The sequence below is a fragment of the Schistocerca nitens genome, chromosome 4 (genome assembly GCF_023898315.1).
Source record: "Schistocerca nitens isolate TAMUIC-IGC-003100 chromosome 4, iqSchNite1.1, whole genome shotgun sequence".
NCBI lineage: Eukaryota > Metazoa > Arthropoda > Insecta > Orthoptera > Acrididae > Schistocerca > Schistocerca nitens.
Genome location: NC_064617.1, coordinates 83,650,873 through 83,670,969, shown reverse-complemented (window position 1 = coordinate 83,670,969; position 20,097 = coordinate 83,650,873). Strand labels below are relative to the sequence as shown.

The 20,097-nt window shown below is 40.9% G+C and overlaps 1 protein-coding gene across 2 annotated transcripts in view; it reads left to right on the top strand.

The window, feature by feature from the left end:
- The first annotated feature begins 2,539 nt into the window (after positions 1 to 2,539).
- LOC126252875 (RNA-binding region-containing protein 3-like) overlaps positions 2,540 to 20,097 on the top strand; it is a 43,330-nt gene continuing 25,772 nt past the window's right edge. Inside the window, exons 1-3 of one of the 2 annotated variants that reach the window (XM_049953833.1) lie at positions 2,540 to 2,802; positions 16,748 to 16,893; positions 16,974 to 17,105. In XM_049953833.1, coding sequence (XP_049809790.1) covers positions 16,748 to 16,893; positions 16,974 to 17,105 — 278 coding nt within the window. In that variant the 5' untranslated portion in view covers positions 2,540 to 2,802. The remainder of the gene's footprint in view (positions 2,803 to 16,747; positions 16,894 to 16,973; positions 17,106 to 20,097) is intronic. The other variant, XM_049953832.1, reaches the window with a different exon arrangement.

Here is a 20,097-nt window from a genome sequence, read left to right as displayed (position 1 = left end):
TGCCACTCCCTGCACCAAGTGCCTATCCGCTGCAGATCTTCCTGCATTTCGCTACAATTTTCTAATGCTGCTACTTCTCTGTATACTACAGCATCATCCGCGAAAAGCCGCATGGAACTTCCGACACTATCTACTAGGTCATTTATATATATTGTGAAAAGCAATGGTCCCATAACACTCCCCTGTGGCACGCCAGAGGTTACTTTAACGTCTGTAGACGTCTCTCCATTGATAACAACATGCTGTGTTCTGTTTGCTAAAAACTCTTCAATCCTTCCACACAGCTGGTCTGATATTCCGTAGGCTCTTACTTTGTTTATCAGGCGACAGTGCGGAACTGTATCGAACGCCTTCCGGAAGTCAAGAAAAATAGCATCTACCTGGGAGCCTGTATCTAATATTTTCTGGGTCTCATGAACAAATAACGCGAGTTGGGTCTCACACGATCGCTGTTTCCGGAATCCATGTTGATTCCTACATAGTAGATTCTGGGTTTCCAAAAACGACATGATACTCGAGCAAAAAACATGTTCTAAAATTCTACAACAGATCGACGTCAGAGATATGGGTCTATAGTTTTGCGCATCTGCTCGACGACCCTTCTTGAAGACTGGGACTACCTGTGCTCTTTTCCAATCATTTGGAACCCTCCGTTCCTCTAGAGACTTGCGGTACACGGCTGTTAGAAGGGGGGGCAAGTTCTTTTGCGTACTCTGTGTAGAATCGAATTGGTATCCCGTCAGGTCCAGTGGACTTTCCTCTGTTGAGTGATTCCAGTTGCTTTTCTATTCCTTGGACACTTATTTCGATGTCAGCCATTTTTTTCGTTTGTGCGAGGATTTAGAGAAGGAACTGCAGTGCGGTCTTCCTCTGTGAAACAGCTTTCGAAAAAGGTGTTTAGAATTTCAGCTTTACGCGTGTCATCCCCTGTTTCAATGCCATCATCATCCCGGAGTGTCTGGATATGCTGTTTCGAGCCACTTACTGATTTAACGTAAGACCAGAACTTCCTAGGATTTTCTGTCAAGTCGGTACATAGAATTTTACTTTCGAATTCACTGAACGCTTCTCGTATAGCCCTCCTTACGCTAACTTTGACATCGCTTAGCTTCTGTTTGTCTGAGAGGTTTTGGCTGCGTTTAAACTTTGAGTGAAGCTCTCTTTGCTTTCGCAGTAGTTTCCTAACTTCGTTGTTGTACCACGGTGGGTTTTTCCCGTACCTCACAGTTTTACTCGGCACGTGCCTGTCTAAAACGCATTTTACGATTGCCTTGAACTTTTTCCATAAACACTCAACATTGTCAGTGTTCATCCTGAGGGTTGGCGCCACATCACTGTCAACCTGCAATGACCAGCACTGTGTCCCCTTCCTAGGAGTTAGTACTACAGCGCCAGCCACCATCCAACTCATGCCAGGGAGCAACAGGTCGAATCCCACACAGCAGGTTCTGCACACTGTCGCAGCAGCCACATGTGGAGCCGAGGTACCATCCCAAGCACCATCATTGATGGAACCTTAGGTTTGCTGTCAGCATTGCGGGGTGCTTACACAGCATCCACTCACCAGGGCTGAAGCTGCTACATGTGTTCAGCACCAGCCATGGTCAACAGAGGAAGGTGTGGTTTCCATCCCAAGCCATGACGAATTATGTACCAAGATTGAATAAAAGCCTTCATCATTGTCAGCAGTGTTTCCACTGGACACTCCAGACAGTCATCATCGCCACTCACACCTCCGAGTGCAACTGCACTCTTCACATGGCGCTTTGTGGCAAAAAGAAACGCCATTCAAAGCAGAATTACATATTCCCTTCATGACAAGATGAAATAATATTGAATATCAATTCTGTCAAAAGCTGCTGACGCTGAGTTCTCCATTAAATGCGAGAAAATACAGAAACTGGATGCAAACAAAAATAAAGTTGAATAAAAGCTGTGTACTAACAATAATTGAGCAGTGCACAAGGGTTCGTAAGCAGTAACTTATATGCATAAACCCACAGAGCACCATGCGTTGAACAAGCTTCTGTCTCATATGAAACAAAAAACAAGTACGGAATCTTATACTCGACCCAATACTACGGACGGGAGCAGAAATCAAGCAGAAATCGCCCAACGTATTTAAAATGCAATTCAGAGTGCAAGACATAGCAGAAGTTGTAATAAGAAACACAATGCGATGAAACCCACTTGCTTACTAGGAAACTCAAACAAATTTTAAGACTTTCAATCACTCAATATAAACAACGAGACGATATATAAGTGTCCCCTCCTTGTTCAATGCTTCTCTCTGCGCAGAATGTGACTCACACCGGCAGATTTGAGTGGTTTTGCTCAAACCTCCAACTCCAACTTACATGTTTGTGGAGATCTCATTCTCCGCAAATGTTCTCTCCACACCCTACAATCCGTCTGCACCATAGTCTAACATAAACTGTGGTCTGCACAGACCTCATGTGCACACATATTTGTGCAAGCACATCGTTGAGTTGGACAGGCCTTTAGTCGATAGATCGATACTGTATTTTTGTACTGCTATTGTGATACACTGTTGAAATACTGTTGTGGTTAGTGTTTTGTTTCTTGTGTGGCGTAAAGTAAACAAACATACGAGTACGTGTGTACGCGGAGTAGTTGTTAGAGTTTAATGTGACGTGAATTATGAACTGCGCAACTGATTTTGACACCTCAGAATTTGTAGACCCTAATTTATTTTGCTATCTAGATATTTTCATTATGTCATTCGTGTTTCTTATATTCAGGATGTTAAATGAGTAGCGATCCACTGACAAAACAGTGAAGGTAATTACATACATTGTATACTTGCTGTAGTATTAAAGTGCGGGTGGGTTTTGCTTCAGAGTATTAGGATTGTACGAAACATTTCTTCTGTGTGGTGGCTTAATTATCACTGTGTAATGTTTAGTTGAAGTGACGTATGGCAGTTTTTCATAGTTTGTGGTAATATTTATATGAATTTTCTCTGTAGTTTTATAATATTGTTTACAGACCAGATTAGGTGATGTCCTACATGTGGTACTTGCCCTTCTAAAACGTATGCTTCGGATACAGTTGTCGAAGTACTCTGTGTATTATATTTCACTGATGTCCTCTTAGGGTAACATTTTGTGTTAATCCATAATTTAGATAAATGTGCTACACTTATGAAAAGAATCAAGAAATAGGCTAGTAGAAACGCCAACAATAGAGGATACATTCACTCCATTGACATACCGAACTATCAGACGCATTATTAAGGCACTCAACCGACATTCAGGAGGAGTGAAACATTGTGATTAATATATTGCTTCCCGTAATAACTTAAGGTTAACGCTTGGCTGCACACTTCCTTCCTATCAGTCTTGTCCAGTGAAAATAGACCCCCAAATTTAATGTTCTCGATTTCCCCCTCTCATGAAATGAAATGTGATGGGCAGCTCGTTTCATTTCTGTCTAGTGGAGACATTAAAGAGTGCAATGGCAGTTTTAAATATTATCTACAATGTCATTGGTGAATCTGTCTTTGGCTTAGAAAGGAGTGAACTACTCTGATAACCTTTCAGTAAAAAAGTTTGCAAAACAATGCATATGAGTTCAATGACAGATTTTTCGTTGTTTCTATTTTGATGATTCCTGTAGGCCGCCATAAACATGTTGTCCAATTGGAGCAAACAATTTTATATGTGTGCAACTGTGGGAGACAAGTAGCTCAGAATAGGGTGCATTTGTATTCATGGTGGAAATGTGGACATGATCAACATGTGTTTATATATGAAGTTCAATCAGACATGTTTAACTCTTGCATGAGAAATACATTCTGCTTGTCACATAAATAAGGAGTAAGATCACATTTTACTAGAAAGTCACAAAATTACTGGTGTTTTGTTCTTTGGAAAAATGTTGGCATTTTTTGTCGCTATCAGCAAATTGCAAACAAAATGAGTACACTCCACTGAAATATTAGAACACCATAGGTAGCTACAGGAATTGAGATGGCTGGGAAATACTGAGAACTATGAAATGTAACAAAACAAAATACACCAAAATATTGATATTGAAAAACATACCATCTTAGTGAAGTCAAAAAATGATATGTAAGTCATCTTGGAATGTAATCAGTGCTGGTAAAAAGAGACCAAACAAAGAAGAAAATAACAGGTCACTGAAAAGAGACAACACAGTGTTTACAGATAGAAAAGTAACTAACACTCCTAGTGATAATTAGGCCAATGTACATGTGTTAGAGATCTTAAAACAGGAAAGAAACTATCCTATAAAGAAAGGTACTAAGGTATCAACAAACTCATACGTTATCATATTCTTGAAATTAACACAAAAGTGACAGAGGAACGGTTCAAAAACTAAAAGCCAAGATTTGGCTGATGAATTGTTAGGTTTCTCAAAGATCCTGGAAACATTTGATAGATTTGTCACTTATCTTGACAAACATGGTTTAGAAAGGGAAAATCTATAGAATACAGTCATCACATGGGGAAAATGTTGTAGGCATATATCTGCAGTAATTCTGGATCATTTCAAAGAAATCGGTAGGCCTATCATTGCCCAGGAAACAGTTCTACAAAAACTGGAAAATTATGGAGTTTGCCATTGAGGAGGCGAGTGAATAGAGTCTTGCCTAAGCAACAGGAAATAGTATATGCCAATATGGAACTCATGCCACTCAGAAACAAAGTTATCAGATACAGATATGGATTGCCATACTGCAACAGCAAATGGATCAGAAAGCATCTTTCAACTTTTATTTCTGGAATGTCATGTAATGAATTACATTTTAATATCAAACTTTGTGCCTTTTTCTCAGTTCTACTTTTGAGAAAGGTGTAGCCTGCTGCAGTTTGCTGACATTTCTCGATTTCTTGCAAATTTCATGAAAAATAGGAATCCGTTGACTCTTGGCATAACTGCTTTTTACAGTATTGCTGTTCTCATAATTGCAAAGGTGCCTTGCATTTTGCTTTCATCAACAGTTGCTACCTCAAAATGTGGTATATGCGTTGTGGGAAGGTTTCATGTTGGACGTTGTAACTTTTCATTTTCTTTTTGTAGTTACTCATCAAGCAGTGGAAAATCCTGGATGGTAAACAACAATATGGAAAAGATAGATTGCTACTCACCACATAGAGCAGATGTAGAGTAACAAACAGGCATGATGAAAAAGACTGCTAAAATAGAAAACACCCATACATTCACCCAACCACAACTCATACACACATTACCATTGTCTTCAGGCACTGGATCCCAACTGCCCAGTACTCAGGGACAGTGGCCATGTGTTTGTTTTCTATTTTGGAAGAAGGACTTTGTCAGGAAGCTTAATACTTTAGCAGCCTTTTTCCATTGTGCCTGTCTGCAATCTCAATGCCTCTTATATGTGGTGAGTAGCAGTCTGTCCTTTCCATGTTGCTGTAGCTATACATCACTCAGATACTGCTTTCCTGGCCTGTAACAGGCGTTTTGAATTATGTTGTGTCAATTTAGTCTTACTATTAAAGAAATTTTGTGTATTCTGGAGAGCCCAAATGTTGAATCAGAAATTGCCTTTTTGGATACTATGGTAGTCATCTACCAGAGCCAGCTCACAATGAAAAAAGTGGGACTGAAAATGAGTTACCATCAGTAGATGTCTCCCCATGTCAGTTGTTTCCACAACAGTCTTCAGAAGTCAGGTATCAGGAGTCACCTGGTGCAACACTGAGGGTGGCAACCAGGGATGGAATGGAAATTCACTAACATGCCATCTCTATGGAGAAGAGCTCTTTGAACACCTGAAGGAGAGAGGAAGGCTCACTTCATATGTCAGTGAACTGATGCTGTTTTAAGAACCAAATGCTCAGAGTGGAAAAAAAAAAAGACACTGCTTGGTCCGTATCGTTGGAAGAATTGGAGACCATTATTGTTATCATGTAAGCCAGAGTAGCTTTTTATGCTAAAGGTGATGTCATTGGATGATCTTTTATAGCATTCTTACAAGCTTAATTTTAACAGGGATGAAATAATAATGGACAAATTCTGTAAACTTATTAGATTCCTCCTCGTGGAGCTATTTCAAAACCAAAGAAGGGACATGACAACAGACATATCATCTTCACAGCCCATCAGCTTGTAAAGAACATGGGCAGAAGAATATGTCATTAGTGAGAGTAATGAACAAAATTGACAAAGAAATCCCCAGCTGTGTAAAGAACAATTCTGGCTTACATTTCACTATCGTCTTGAATGAGACTACAAACAAGAGCGGCACCCTGACAGTGTACCAAGGGAAGAAGAACATCATTACTCTCAGCTCAGTAGATTTTGAAGTAGCAGAGAGCAAAGAAGGGAAGAAGAAACCAGAAAGTGTTACCTTCTGCAATTCCACAAAGTGCGATGTGGATGTTGTTGATCAAATGATTCATAAATATTTTATGAAGGTTGCTTACAGGAGATGGCTTATGCATGTCTGTAACAATATCCCAGACATGTTGTCTGTTGTGGTCTTCAGTCCAGAGACTAGTTTGATGCTACTCTATCCTGTGCAAGTTTCTTCATCTCCCAGTGCCTACTGCAACCTACATCCTTCTGAATCTGTGTACTGTATTCATCTCTTGGTCTCCCCCTACAATTTTTACCCTCCACACTGCCCTCCAATACCAAATTGGTGATCCCTTGTTGCCTCAGAATATGCCCTATCAACCAATCCCTTTTTCTAGTCAAGTTGTGTCACAAATTTCTCTTCTCTCCAATTCTATTCAATACCTCCTCATTAGTTACGTGATCTATACCCATCTAATCTTCAGCATTCTTCTGTAACACCGCATTTCGAAAGCTTCTATTCTCTTCTTGTCCAAACTATTTATCGTCCATGTTTCACTTCCATACATGGCTACACTCCATACAAATACTTTTAGAAACGACTTCCTGACACTTAAATTTATACTCGATGTTAACAGATTTCCCTTCTTCAGAAACGCTTTCCTTGCCATTGCCAGTCTACATTTTATATCCTCTCTACTTCTACCCTCATCAGTTATTTTGCTGCCCAAGTAGCAAAACTCCTTTACTACTTTAAGTGTCTCATTTCCTAATCTAATTCCCTCAGCATCACCCGACTTAATTTGACTACATTCCATTATCCTCGTTTTGCATTTGTTAATGTTCATCTTATATCCTCCTTTCAAGACACTGTCCATTCCGTTCAACTGCTCTTTCAGGTCCTTTGCTGTCTCTGACAGAATTACAATGTCATCGGCGAACCTCAAAGTTTTTAGAATGAGATTTTCACTCTGCAGCGGAGTGTGTGCTGATATGAAACTTCCTGGCAGATTAAAACTGTGTGCTGGACCGAGACTCGAACTCGGGACCTTTTTATTTCTTCTCCATGGATTTTAATTCCTACTCTGAATTTTTCTTTTATTTCCTTTACTGTTTGCTCAGTATACAGATTGAATAACATTGGGGATAGGCTACAACCTTGTCTCACTCCCTTCCCAACCACTGATTCCCTTTCATGCCCCTCGACTCGTATAGCTGCCTTATGGTTTCTGTGCAAATTGTAAATAGCCTTTCGCTCCCTGTATTTTACCCCTACCACCTTCAGAATTTGAAAGAGAGTATTCCAGTCAACATTGTCAAAAACTTTCTCTAAGCCTACAAATGCTAGAAACGTAGGTTTGCCTTTCCTTAATCTATTTTCTAAGATAAGTCATAGGGTCAGTATTGCCTCATGTGTTCCAACATTTCTACGGAATCCAAACTGATCTTCCCCAAGGTCGGCTTCGACCAATTTTTCGATTCGTCTGTAAAAAATTTGTGTCAGTATTTTGCAGCCGTGACTTATTAAACTGATAGTTCAATAATTTTCACATCTATCAACACCTGCTTCCTTTGGGATTGGAATTATTGTATTATTCTTGAATTCTGGGGGTATTTCGCCTGTCTCATACCTCTTGCTCACAAGATGGTAGAGTTTTGTTAGGCCCGGCTCTCCCAAGGCTGTCAGTAGTTCTAATGGAATGTTGTCTACTCCCGGGGCCTTGTTTCGACTCAGGTCTTTCAGTGCTCTGTCAAACTCTTCACGCAGTATCATATCTGCAATTTAATCTTCATCTACATTCTCTTCCGTTTCTATAATATTGTCCTCAAGAACATCGCCTTTGTATAAACCCCCTATATACTTCTTCCACCTTTCTGCTTTCCCTTCTTTGCTTAGAACTGGGTTTCCATCTGAGCTCTTGATATTCAAGCAAGTGGTTCTCTTTTCTCCAAAGGTCTCTTTAATTTTCCTGTAGGCAGTATCTATCTTACCCCAGGTGATCTGCGCCTCTACATCCTTACATTTGTCCTCTAGCCATCCCTGCTTAGCCATTTTGCACTTCCTGTCGATCCCATTTTTGAGACGTTTGTATTCATTTTTGCCTGCTTCATTTACTGCATTTTTATATTTTCTCCTTTCATCAATTAAATTCAATATCTCTTCTGTTACCCAAGGATTTCTACTAGCCCTCTTCTTATTACCTACTTGATCCTCTGCTGCCTTCACTATTTCATCTCTCAAAGCTACCCATTCTTCTTCTACTGTATTTCTTTCCCCCATTCTTGTCAATTGTTCCCTAATGCTATCCCTGAAACTCTGTACAACCTCTGGTTCTTTCAGTTTATCCAGGTCCCATCTCCTCAAATTCTCACCTTTTTGCAGTTTCTTCAGTTTTAATCTACAGTTCATAACCATTAGATTGTGGTCAGAGTCCACATCTGCCCCTGGAAATGTCTTACAATTTAAAACCTGGTTCCTGAATCTCTGTCTTACCATTATACAATCCATCTGAAACCTTCTAGTATCCCCAGGCTTCTTCCATATATACAACCGTCTGTCATGATTCTTGAACCAAGTGTTAGCTATGATTAAGTTATGCTCTGAGCAAAATTCTACCAGGCGGCTCCCTCTTTCATTCCTTAGTCCCATTCTGTATTCACTTACTACACTCCTGGAAATGGAAAAAAGAACACATTGACACCGGTGTGTCAGACCCACCATACTTGCTCCGGACACTGCGAGAGGGCTGTACAAGCAATGATCACACGCACGGCACAGCGGACACACCAGGAACCGCGGTGTTGGCCGTCGAATGGCGCTAGCTGCGCAGCATTTGTGCACCGCCGCCGTCAGTTTCAGCCAGTTTGCCGTGGCATACGGAGCTCCATCGCAGTCTTTAACACTGGTAGCATGCCGCGACAGCGTGGACGTGAACCGTATGTGCAGTTGACGGACCTTGAGCGAGGGCGTATAGTGGGCATGCGGGAGGCCGGGTGGACGTACCGCCGAATTGCTCAACACGTGGGGCGTGAGGTCTCCACAGTACATCGATGTTGTCGCCAGTGGTCGGCGGAAGGTGCACGTGCCCGTCGACCTGGGACCGGACCGCAGCGACGCACGGATGCACGCCAAGACCGTAGGATCCTACGCAGTGCCGTAGGGGACCGCACCGCCACTTCCCAGCAAATTAGGGACACTGTTACTCCTGGGGTATCGGCGAGGACCATTCACAACCGTCTCCATGAAGCTGGGCTACAGTCCCGCACACCGTTAGGCCGTCTTCCGCTCACGCCCCAACATCGTGCAGCCCGCCTCCAGTGGTGTCGCGACAGGCGTGAATGGAGGGACGAATGGAGACGTGTCGTCTTCAGCGATGAGAGTCGCTTCTGCCTTGGTGCCAATGATGGTCGTATGCGTGTTTGGCGCCGTGCAGGTGAGCGCCACAATCAGGACTGCATACGACCGAGGCACACACGGCCAACACCCGGCATCATGGTGTGGGGAGCGATCTCCTACACTGGCCGTACACCACTGGTGATCGTCGAGGGGACACTGAATAGTGCACGGTACATCCAAACCGTCATCTAACCCATCGTTCTACCATTCCTAGACCGGCAAGGGAACTTGCTGTTCCAACAGGACAATGCACGTCCGCATGTATCCCGTGCCACCCAACGTTCTCTAGAAGGTGTAAGTCAACTACCCTGGCCAGCAAGATCTCCGGATCTGTCCCCCATTGAGCATGTTTGGGACTGGATGAAGCGTCGTCTCACGCGGTCTGCACGTCCAGCACGAACGCTGGTCCAACTGAGGCGCCAGGTGGAAATGGCATGGCAAGCCGTTCCACAGGACTACATCCAGCATCTCTACGATCGTCTCCATGGGAGAATAGCAGCCTGCATTGCTGCGAAAGGTGGATATACACTGTACTAGTGCCGACATTGTGCATGCTCTGTTGCCTGTGTCTATGTGCCTGTGGTTCTGTCAGTGTGATCATGTGATGTATCTGACCCCAGGAATGTGTCAATAAAGTTTCCCCTTCCTGGGACAATGAATTCACGGTGTTCTTATTTCAATTTCCAGGAGTGTATGTTTCCTTCTCTTCCTTTTCCAACTATCAAGTTCCGGTCACCCATGACTATTAAATTTTCGTCTCCCTTCAATATTTGAATAATTTCTTTCATCTCATCATACATTTCATCAATCTCTTTGTCATCTGCGGAGCTAGTTGGCACATAAACTTGTACAACAGTGGTAGATGTGGGCTTCGGTAGATGTGGACTTTGTATCTATCTTGGCCACAATAATGCATTCACTATGCTGTTTGTAGTAGCTTACCTGCATTCCTATTTATTATTAAACCTACTCCTGCATTACCCCTATTTGATATTGTATTTATAACCCTGTATAATCAGAGACATATCAGCAATAAATTCGTGGATTGTGTACAATAAAATAACCTGTTGAGTGAAGCATTCATTCTTCGGGTGATAAATGAACTCGTGAGCAGAAACAAAAAAGAGCAGTACAGAAGGAGGAAGCCCAGTCAAACAGAGAAGTGTCTGTAGGACCAGGCAGGTCAAAAGTGCAAAAGAAGGTTTGAATTGGAATGTTGAAAGGAAACAAGATTGACGACATCCGCCTGAAGTGCATAAAAAAAGAGTTATAACTTTGAGATAAGGCTTTGATTGAAATATAAATAAACGGAAAATAAATCTTTCTTTACCCATGTTGTGGATTTTCAATGCAAATCTCATTAGGAGTCAAATGACCCCTCCACACTGATTTAGGTGTATAACATTTTCCACTGGTCTCATGTTAATCTGTTTATAAAAGACGTATGTGTGAAAGAGAAAGAGAAGCAAGTTTATTTTATGCAGGCGACATGACAACAAAGAATGTGTAACAGCTTGAGTGAAGAGCTCATATTTCTGCAAACATCTCAACACAGTGGCTTGTGGAAAATGAACTAATTATAAATGTGAGAAAAACATGTCTGCTATGTTCAGAAGCAAAGAAAAGTCTCAGCACGTAGATGTCAAGCTGTTTAAAATAAGTCTAGAGGAAGTAGAATGTACTAGGTCAGTAGGTATTACTGTGTATAATTGGCTAAAATGGAAAAACCGTATTAACAATATGTATAAGAGATTCACTTCTGTCATATGCATTATTGAAGCAACTTATCACCTTATGCTTTCAGCTTTTGTGCACCTAATACCATGGATTTTTTGAACTGCACCTGCGGTATGGAGTAAAAGTGTGGGGAAGCTCAAACATTCGAGTAACAAACAGAATGCTCACATTGAGAAAATAATAACAATAGTTGTGTTGATGTCATTGCACAAAGCTAAACACTACTACTGCAATATTCAATAGGTTCACAATCAGCGCCACACCAATTCAAACTATTGCCCCCCTCAGTGGATCATCTTTTCCACAAGTCTAAGGTGCCGCCCACATGAACTAAATAATAAAACACACAAACAACATGTACAGCTAAAACACCCAAACAAAAATATCACAGATGCCAGGTCCCGCACACCGTTAGGCCGTCTTCCGCTCACGCCCCAACATCGTGCAGCCCGCCTCCAGTGGTGTCGCGACAGGCGTGAATGGAGGGACGAATGGAGACGTGTCGTCTTCAGCGATGAGAGTCGCTTCTGCCTTGGTGCCAATGATGGTCGTATGCGTGTTTGGCGCCGTGCAGGTGAGCGCCACAATCAGGACTGCATACGACCGAGACACACAGGGCCAACACCCGGCATCATGGTGTGGGGAGCGATCTCCTACACTGGCCGTACACCACTGGTGATCGTCGAGGGGACACTGAATAGTGCACGGTACATCCAAACCGTCATCGAACCCATCGTTCTACCATTCCTAGACCGGCAAGGGAACTTGCTGTTCCAACAGGACAATGCACGTCCGCATGTATCCCGTGCCACCCAATGTACTCTAGAAGGTGTAAGTCAACTACCCTGGCCAGCAAGATCTCCGGATCTGTCCCCCATTGAGCATGTTTGGGACTGGATGAAGCGTCGTCTCACGCAGTCTGCACGTCCAACACGAACGCTGGTCCAACTGAGGCGCCAGGTGGAAATGGCATGGCAAGCCATTCCACAGGACTACATCCAGCATCTCTACGATCGTCTCCATGGGAGAATAGCAGCCTGCATTGCTGCGAAAGGTGGATATACACTGTACTAGTGCCGACATTGTGCATGCTCTGTTGCCTGTGTCTATGTGCCTGTGGTTCTGTCAGTGTGATCATGTGATGTATCTGACCCCAGGAATGTGTCAATAAAGTTTCCCCTTCCTGGGACAATGAATTCACGGTGTTCTTATTTCAATTTCCAGGAGTGTATTTCAAAGTGTGTATCAGTGTTTCTTGTTTTCTCACAGATATATTTTTAAATTGTCTTTCAAGCATGCATCTGGAACAGCAGTTTTCTTCTTCTGATATTTTGGTTGATAACCATACAGCCATCTTCAAGGAGAATCAGTCACTGAATTAATCCTTGAAATATGGGATGGGGAATGGGGACTTCGTGCCCATCATTTGAAAATATTGCAATCTAGTCAGGTAGACTGCTCAAAAAATATTATTGTTTCTAATTAATTCTCTTGCAGTACTAATGGGTGGATTGAGTAACATGTAAATGCTGCTGCCTGTCCCAAACCTGGATAAAGGTGGAGGGTTAGAACCCCAATAAGCCATAAAAGAGAAGCCAGCCACATCTCAAGGCACCTCTGAGGCTAATTACCCCAGTTGTAACCCTGTGAATGCCTGGGTTTTGACCCCAACATAAATTATTCTATTCAGCGTGATGGCAAGTTCACTTATAGAAAGCACTACCCCAGGTGGTAACCAATCCACCATTGTCAATGACAACATTAGTGAGCCAACGGGTTCTGGGGAGCTCACACCAGCATGCAAGAGATTGAAAAGTAAGAAAGTGTCATAGTTTGCTTCCTTCAATGTTAACTCACTCCTCAAAACTCCTGGGAGCCATCACTGACTTCAGCTCCAGAAACAGTAGACTTTCCACACTTACCTTTAGGGGAGCTAATAAGATTTATACCTTGGTCAATGTACATGCTCCCACAAATGAGGTTAATAGAACCGACCCAGAGAAAGGAGAAGAATTTTGGAAAGATCTGGAGGCAACATTATCCAAGATTCCAACTAAGAATGTTATCATACTACCTGGAGCCTTCAGTGCTTAGTTAGGGAGAGAGAGGAAATTCAGAAACATAATTGGCAACTATCCAGCCCACAACAGGACTAATTGAAATGGCGAACGACTAGTGGAAATTTGTAAGACCTTTTACCTGATAATGGAATCCGTGGCATTTAAACGCCTTCCAAGAAAACAGAAAACATGGGTATCTCCCAATCCATCACTGGGAGAGTTTCAGCTTGACTATGTAGCGATACCAAGACATGCAGAAAAGGAAATTCAAAATGTCAAAGTCCTCAGGGGTGCAAATTTAGACTCAGGTCACTTTCTATCCAAAATAAAAATCAGTATTCTACCAAGAGACTAAAATCACTACACGTATTGTGAAGTATGATACTGAGAAACTTACAGCTAGCAAAGATTTTAAGGTGAGCTTGAATCAGAAGAACTATCAAGGTTGGAAACAGTTGAAAGATGCACTGATTGACTGGCGCAAAGGAAACAGTTTGCCTGGAGAAGAGGAAAAAACATGCAGGGTGGTCGGTAGAAGGAGATAAAGCAATTGAAAAGCATTGGAAAGTGTGGATTGATTGGTGCTCTCATAAAACACCAGAAAATCTAAAGAACTTTCAAGAAGTAATGGAAACCACTGCTAAAACTATCAGAAATCTCAAGAGTAAATATTTGCAAGAACATTTAACTCAAATAGAAAAAGACTTCCAGAAGAACAACAGGTGAGACTTCTATAGATCGTCCAAGACCAACTTAAGTAGCTATGATGTTCCAAACCTCAACTTTAAGAAGAAAGAAGGAAAGACAGTGTATGGAGCCATGAAAAACAGTCATATCTCGGTGGAACACTTTGAAGACCTCCAGAATTGTGAAGCGCCATCCGAAGACATTCAATTACAATGAGAAAGAACCAAACCCCGACTCGGAACCACCAACTATAGAAGAGGTTAAGAACATTATAAGAACCTTGAAAAATAACAAAGCATCTGGGGGAGATGCGATCATCGCAAAACTCTTAAAGCGTGCGAATGAGAATGTGATCGTAGAACTAACACAAATCATATGAAAAATCTGGGAAGAAGAGCAACTTCCAGAAGGTCAGACATCGGCACTAATACATCCTATACACGAGAAAGGTGATAAGGTGGAACCTGGGAACTACAGGGGAATTTCTTTAATACCTGTAAACTATAAGGTATTCTCAAAAGCACTGCTAAATAGAGTGAAAGAACAACTAAATCCACAAATTGATGAGTACCAATGAGGCTTCAGAAAGGAGGGATCATGTGCAGAACAGATCCTGAATCTAAAACTGATAATCGCTTATCAAAAACAGAGGAGCAAAAACTTCGTGCTTACATTCGTAGACTTCAAGAAAGCCTACAATTCTGTTGACAGACATGCACCATTACAAATTTTAGGGAGATGAGTTTTGATAGAAAATCCAGTGAACAGGTTAAACAGATCCTAAGCAACACAACATTCAAGGTCAAGTTTAGAGGAAAACTGTCGGAGGCCTTTAAGATTAAAACGGGAGTGAGACAGGGAGACGGACTCTCCCCTTTGCTCTTCGTGTCCTTGATAAGGTGATCAGAGAGTGGTGACAAGGAATGAAAGGACTGGGTGTATACAACTGGGAGGGGGGGGGGGGTGTAAGAATAAAGGAGTACAGGTAGGTTGTCTAGAATTAACAGATGACATTGTGATCTCGAGGCAGTTAACCAAACCACAGAACTGCAGAGATAGACAGGCCTACAGATCTCTATCGAGAAGACACAATATATGACAAACATCATCACAGCGAGATGGATGACAATAGAAGGAGGTAAAATTCAGGAGGTGGAGAGTTTCAAATACCTTGGAGAATGGATAGACATTGGGCTGACCGAACAAGATGCAATGGGAGCATGAATAAACAAAATGAACTTAGCATATAAACTAACTATCAACACCTACAATAAGAAGAGTATTTCGATAAATGCAAAATTGAAACATTACCAAACAGTGATTCGCCCTGAAGCTCTATATGCAGCAGAAACTCTCAACTTAGCAAGAACCGAAGTGTTCAAGAGGGTAGAACTGATAGAACAAAAGATTCTCAGGAGTATGTTAGGACCTCTAAGAACAGAAGATGGTCAATTTAGAAACTGAGCCAACCAGGAACTGTAAACCGAGGTAGAAAAAATTTCTGACGTCATCAGGAAAAGGAGCGTGTTCTTCGGACACATCCTCGGAATGGACCGGGAGAGGTTAACTCACCAAATCACACAATTTCTGATGAACGAGAAAACCAAAGTACGATGGATGCGAGAAATGCAAAGAGATCTGGGAGAAATGAGAACACGGGAACCAAAGATATTACAACAGGGTGATTTTTAAATCGAAAATTCAGGCCTTCGAGCTTTCGAGGACAGAACGACACCCAGAACAAAATCATCTCGGACAGAAGAACAAAGAAGCTTGCAAAGTATAAGAATGAATGAATATTGGGAAAGAAAAAGACCAGAAGAAACAAAGCTGAAACGAATTAACGTGGTCCTAAGATGGCCAAAACGAAAGAAGAAGAAGAATTCTTTTACTAATTTTCATAAGTGGTTCACATTTTTCATTTAAATGGACCTAAAAATTTAAGTCAAGTTGTAGATGTCACTTTCTACAATGAATGTTATTGAATATTTTCAGCTTCAGAACCTTACTTACATAATAATTTCTTTGAAAAGTGTTTGTAAGTGAAAACCAAAATGAACAATATTTGCCTTTAAAAAAATTGATTGTTATGAGGTACCTCCAGCTCGGTAGTACACTTTATGGAAAAAGCATTAATATTCTTAAGAGTGTGGCAAAATATATTTTCATGTTGTTACTTACACACCAGTACTTCTTTAAAAAGTGTATTATTAACATAAGTCAAAAAAACAACTACTCTGGAGTAAATACAAATTTAGCTGTTCAGAGACTATCTAGTGGAAAAGGAGTATTACAGTGTTAAAGGTTACATGATAAATGAAATCTGTAAATAATATTCTGTGTAATTATTAGTGTTAGAAAGATTAATAAAAGTGTCACTTTTTAAAAAATATGTGCTACTGAATGATTTGTATTCTTTATATGTTCTATATTACATCTGCACTTGCTGCACACTTTATGATCCTACAGGATAAATGGATCAAATAAAAAGCAATTAATCAAGTACCCAACATTCCATTTGCAATTGCAATTGTCACGTATTGTCTCTCTGCAGATGATTCCCAGTAGTACACTTGTTGTCCGACATTTACCATCAGATTTCACTGATGAGGAAAAAGAAGACTTTCTCAAGCATTTTGGAGCAATCCAGGTGAAATGCATAAGTTCAAAAATAAAGAAGAGTAATCTTACATTTGCCAGGTAAAATAAAAAAAACATCGACTGAAGTAATGCATTTATTTTGAGTGAAAATTGTGTATGTTGAACATTGTTTGTTGCAGATTCAATTCAGAGATAGAAGCAAAACATGCTCTTCAGAGACTTCATCAGCTTGATGTTTTGGGACATCGGCTTACTGTTGAATTTTCCCGGGAGGCTAAAGGGAGTGTACTTTCAAGTGAGAAAGTTCCAATGTAAGTTTAAATTGGTTCATTAGATAATAGTTTTATGTCATATGTGATGTTGAAAAAAAATCTGTTGTGTGAGTAATTCTGTGATGATTTAATTATACAAATAATTGTGATGCAGGACTACACTTTTCTTTCTGCAAGTTTGTAATATCTATATAACAGTCTGGTATAGTGATGTATAGATTAATCCGTAGAATTACATCAAATCGGTATTTTCACGAAGACCACAATAACAACAGTCTAGTAATAGAAGTGCAGGAATTTTAAGTGTCGTGAGTTTGTACTAAGGGATCAGTGTGCGCATCATTGCTAAAATGGTATCTAAATGTAACAAACAGTGATCGAAAATGAAAATGAAGATGAGCTGAAAGAAAACTCAATCAAGGTTGAGAATATTAATGCTGCTGTTTGTTACATGAATTTTGTAGCTACAGTGGTGCTATTTGCTGTGACCACTAGTGCTTTCTTAAGAGCTTTTTCTGCACATGTGTGACACTGTGAAGTCATCTGTTCTATTTGGGTGTCCATATCCTGCCGAGTACAGTGTTGACGTTCTAACTGTTTCGTACGAACAATCCCCCAGCGTCCTTAGTGAAATAACTGCAACACTTCTTTTTGCAAAGCTTTAGGTATCAACACATATGACTGTCCAATATCAGTCTGAATAAGAATCACACCTTGCTGTAGAGCGAGGCCATGCTGCCATGCAAGGTATTAGCCCACTGCAGAGTTCTTTATGACATGCAATGAGTGAGGCCAAGATGTGCAAATGTGTTTTAGCAAAATGTTCAAACCTGAATCAGCTACCGTGGCCTGTACAATTTTCCTATAGTCCGGAGGAAAGGATTGAAGCAATTCAGAATCCTGAGCATCGATGTGACAAGAAGATGCAGCAGAAGCATCAAAGTCTGTATCAGGGCCAATCGGAAGATGTAAAAGTTTGTCGAGCTGTTGGACGATACACAATCTCATACTGATTTTGAGACAACAACAAAGCCTATCTTTGCAATTCTTGGGCAGTTGTACAGGAACATGCTTCATTGGATGAAATAAGGATTGCAATGGCTTGTGATCCGCCACTAAGTAGAATTTTCTGCCATACAAATAGTGGTGGTATTTAGTGACACCATACACAATTGTGAATGCCTCTTTCTCTATTTGTGAATAGTTACACTGAGCTTTGGACAGCAATTTTGATGCGAAAGCAATAGGCTTGTCTTTTATCACCAAATCTGTACAAAAGCTCTGCACCAATTCCGTAAGAGGAAGCATCTACTTGCAGCAAAACTGGTTTGTGAGGATCAGAGAGAAGAGCAAGGCATCTTTAAGTTTTTGAAAAGTGTCTTGGCACTCATCTGTCCAAACATAGGGGATGTTCTTGTGATGCAAGCGATGCAGTGGAGCTATGATTTGTACAGCATTCAGGATGAACCAAATATAATAGTTCATTTTCCGTAAGAATGACTGCAATTCTATGACATTGCGAGGAACTGGTAAGTCATGTATGGCTGAAAAATGTGACAGAAGAGGATGTACACCTTGACTGTTTGTGACATGACCAAGATACTGCAACTCAGGTTTTAAAAAATCACACTTGTCCAGTCTACACTTAAGTCCTGCATCAGACAACACATAAAACAAAGCACCCAAATTTGCAATGTGTTCTTCAGGTGCACGACCTGCTATAACAATATCGTCCAAATAGTTTGAACAGTTTCGTACTTGAGCAGTCAGCTGTTCCAAATACCGTTGGAAAATGATGGGTGTGGAAGCACTGCCAAAAGACAGACACAAATATTTAAACAAGCCCAAATGACTGTTCACAACACACACAGTTTGATATTCTTTATCTAGTAGTGTTTCAAGATATGCATCGCACAAATCAATTTTTGAAAAGTAGCAACCAGTGCGTAATCTGTTCATGAGATCCTCTGGGCGTGGCAATGGATAAGTATCAATCACTGTTTGTGGGTTGACTGTAGACTTAAAGTCAACACAAAGGCAAATGCGACCTGAAGGTTTGGGGAGCAAGACCAGTGGACTTGCTCATTTACTAGCTGATATGGGCGCAATAGCTGTGCTATCTTGCAATTCTTAAGTTCAGCCACCACTTTGTCCCATAATGCAATGGGAACAGTCCTGGCCCAGCAAAATTTTGGCTGAGCATTGTCTTTCATAGTAATATGTGCAACAAAATTGTTAGTCTTGCCTAAAGCTTCAGAAAAGAGTTCAGGGAATTCTTTCAGCAAGCTAGCTACACTGTCTTTAGCACTGAACGCAGTCACTGACAACACATTGTCCTGAATTTGAAATCCAAACAAATCAAGGCCAAATATATTCACACAATCACATGACAGTAGTACAGTGAAAGTCACAGTTCGCGTATGCAAGCAACATATGACAAGCAAAGTACATTTTCTGAGAACGGGAATGCCTTGTCCGTTATAAGCCGTCAGTTGCGTGCTAGTTTTAGAGAGGCATGGGGAGCCTAATAGTTCATATGTGTTACAACACAGCAGTGTAAGATAGGCTCCTGTGTCCATCTGAAATTTCACATGTTTCCACTAATATGTAAATGAACAAAAAGTTTGTTGGATTAGATTAGATTAGATTAGTACTTGTTCCCTATATCATGAATATGACACTTTGTAATGATGTGGAACCTGTCAGGTTAATAAAAGGTGTCTATACAATATATTACATTACACAAAATATTACACGACACATAATATTTTTATTTATTTATTCTTTTTTTTTTTATTTTTTTTGTGGGGGGGGGGGGGGGGGTGAATTACCCACTTACTATATCCAAAAATTCATCTAATGAGTAGGAGGAGTTGCCATTAAGAAATTCTTTTAATTTCCTTTTAAATGCTATGTGGCCTGCTGCCAGACGTTTAGTGCTATTAGGTAAGTGACCAAAGACTTTTGTGGGAGCATAATTTACCCCTTTTGAGCCAAAGTTAGATTTAACCTTGAGTAGTGAAGATCACCC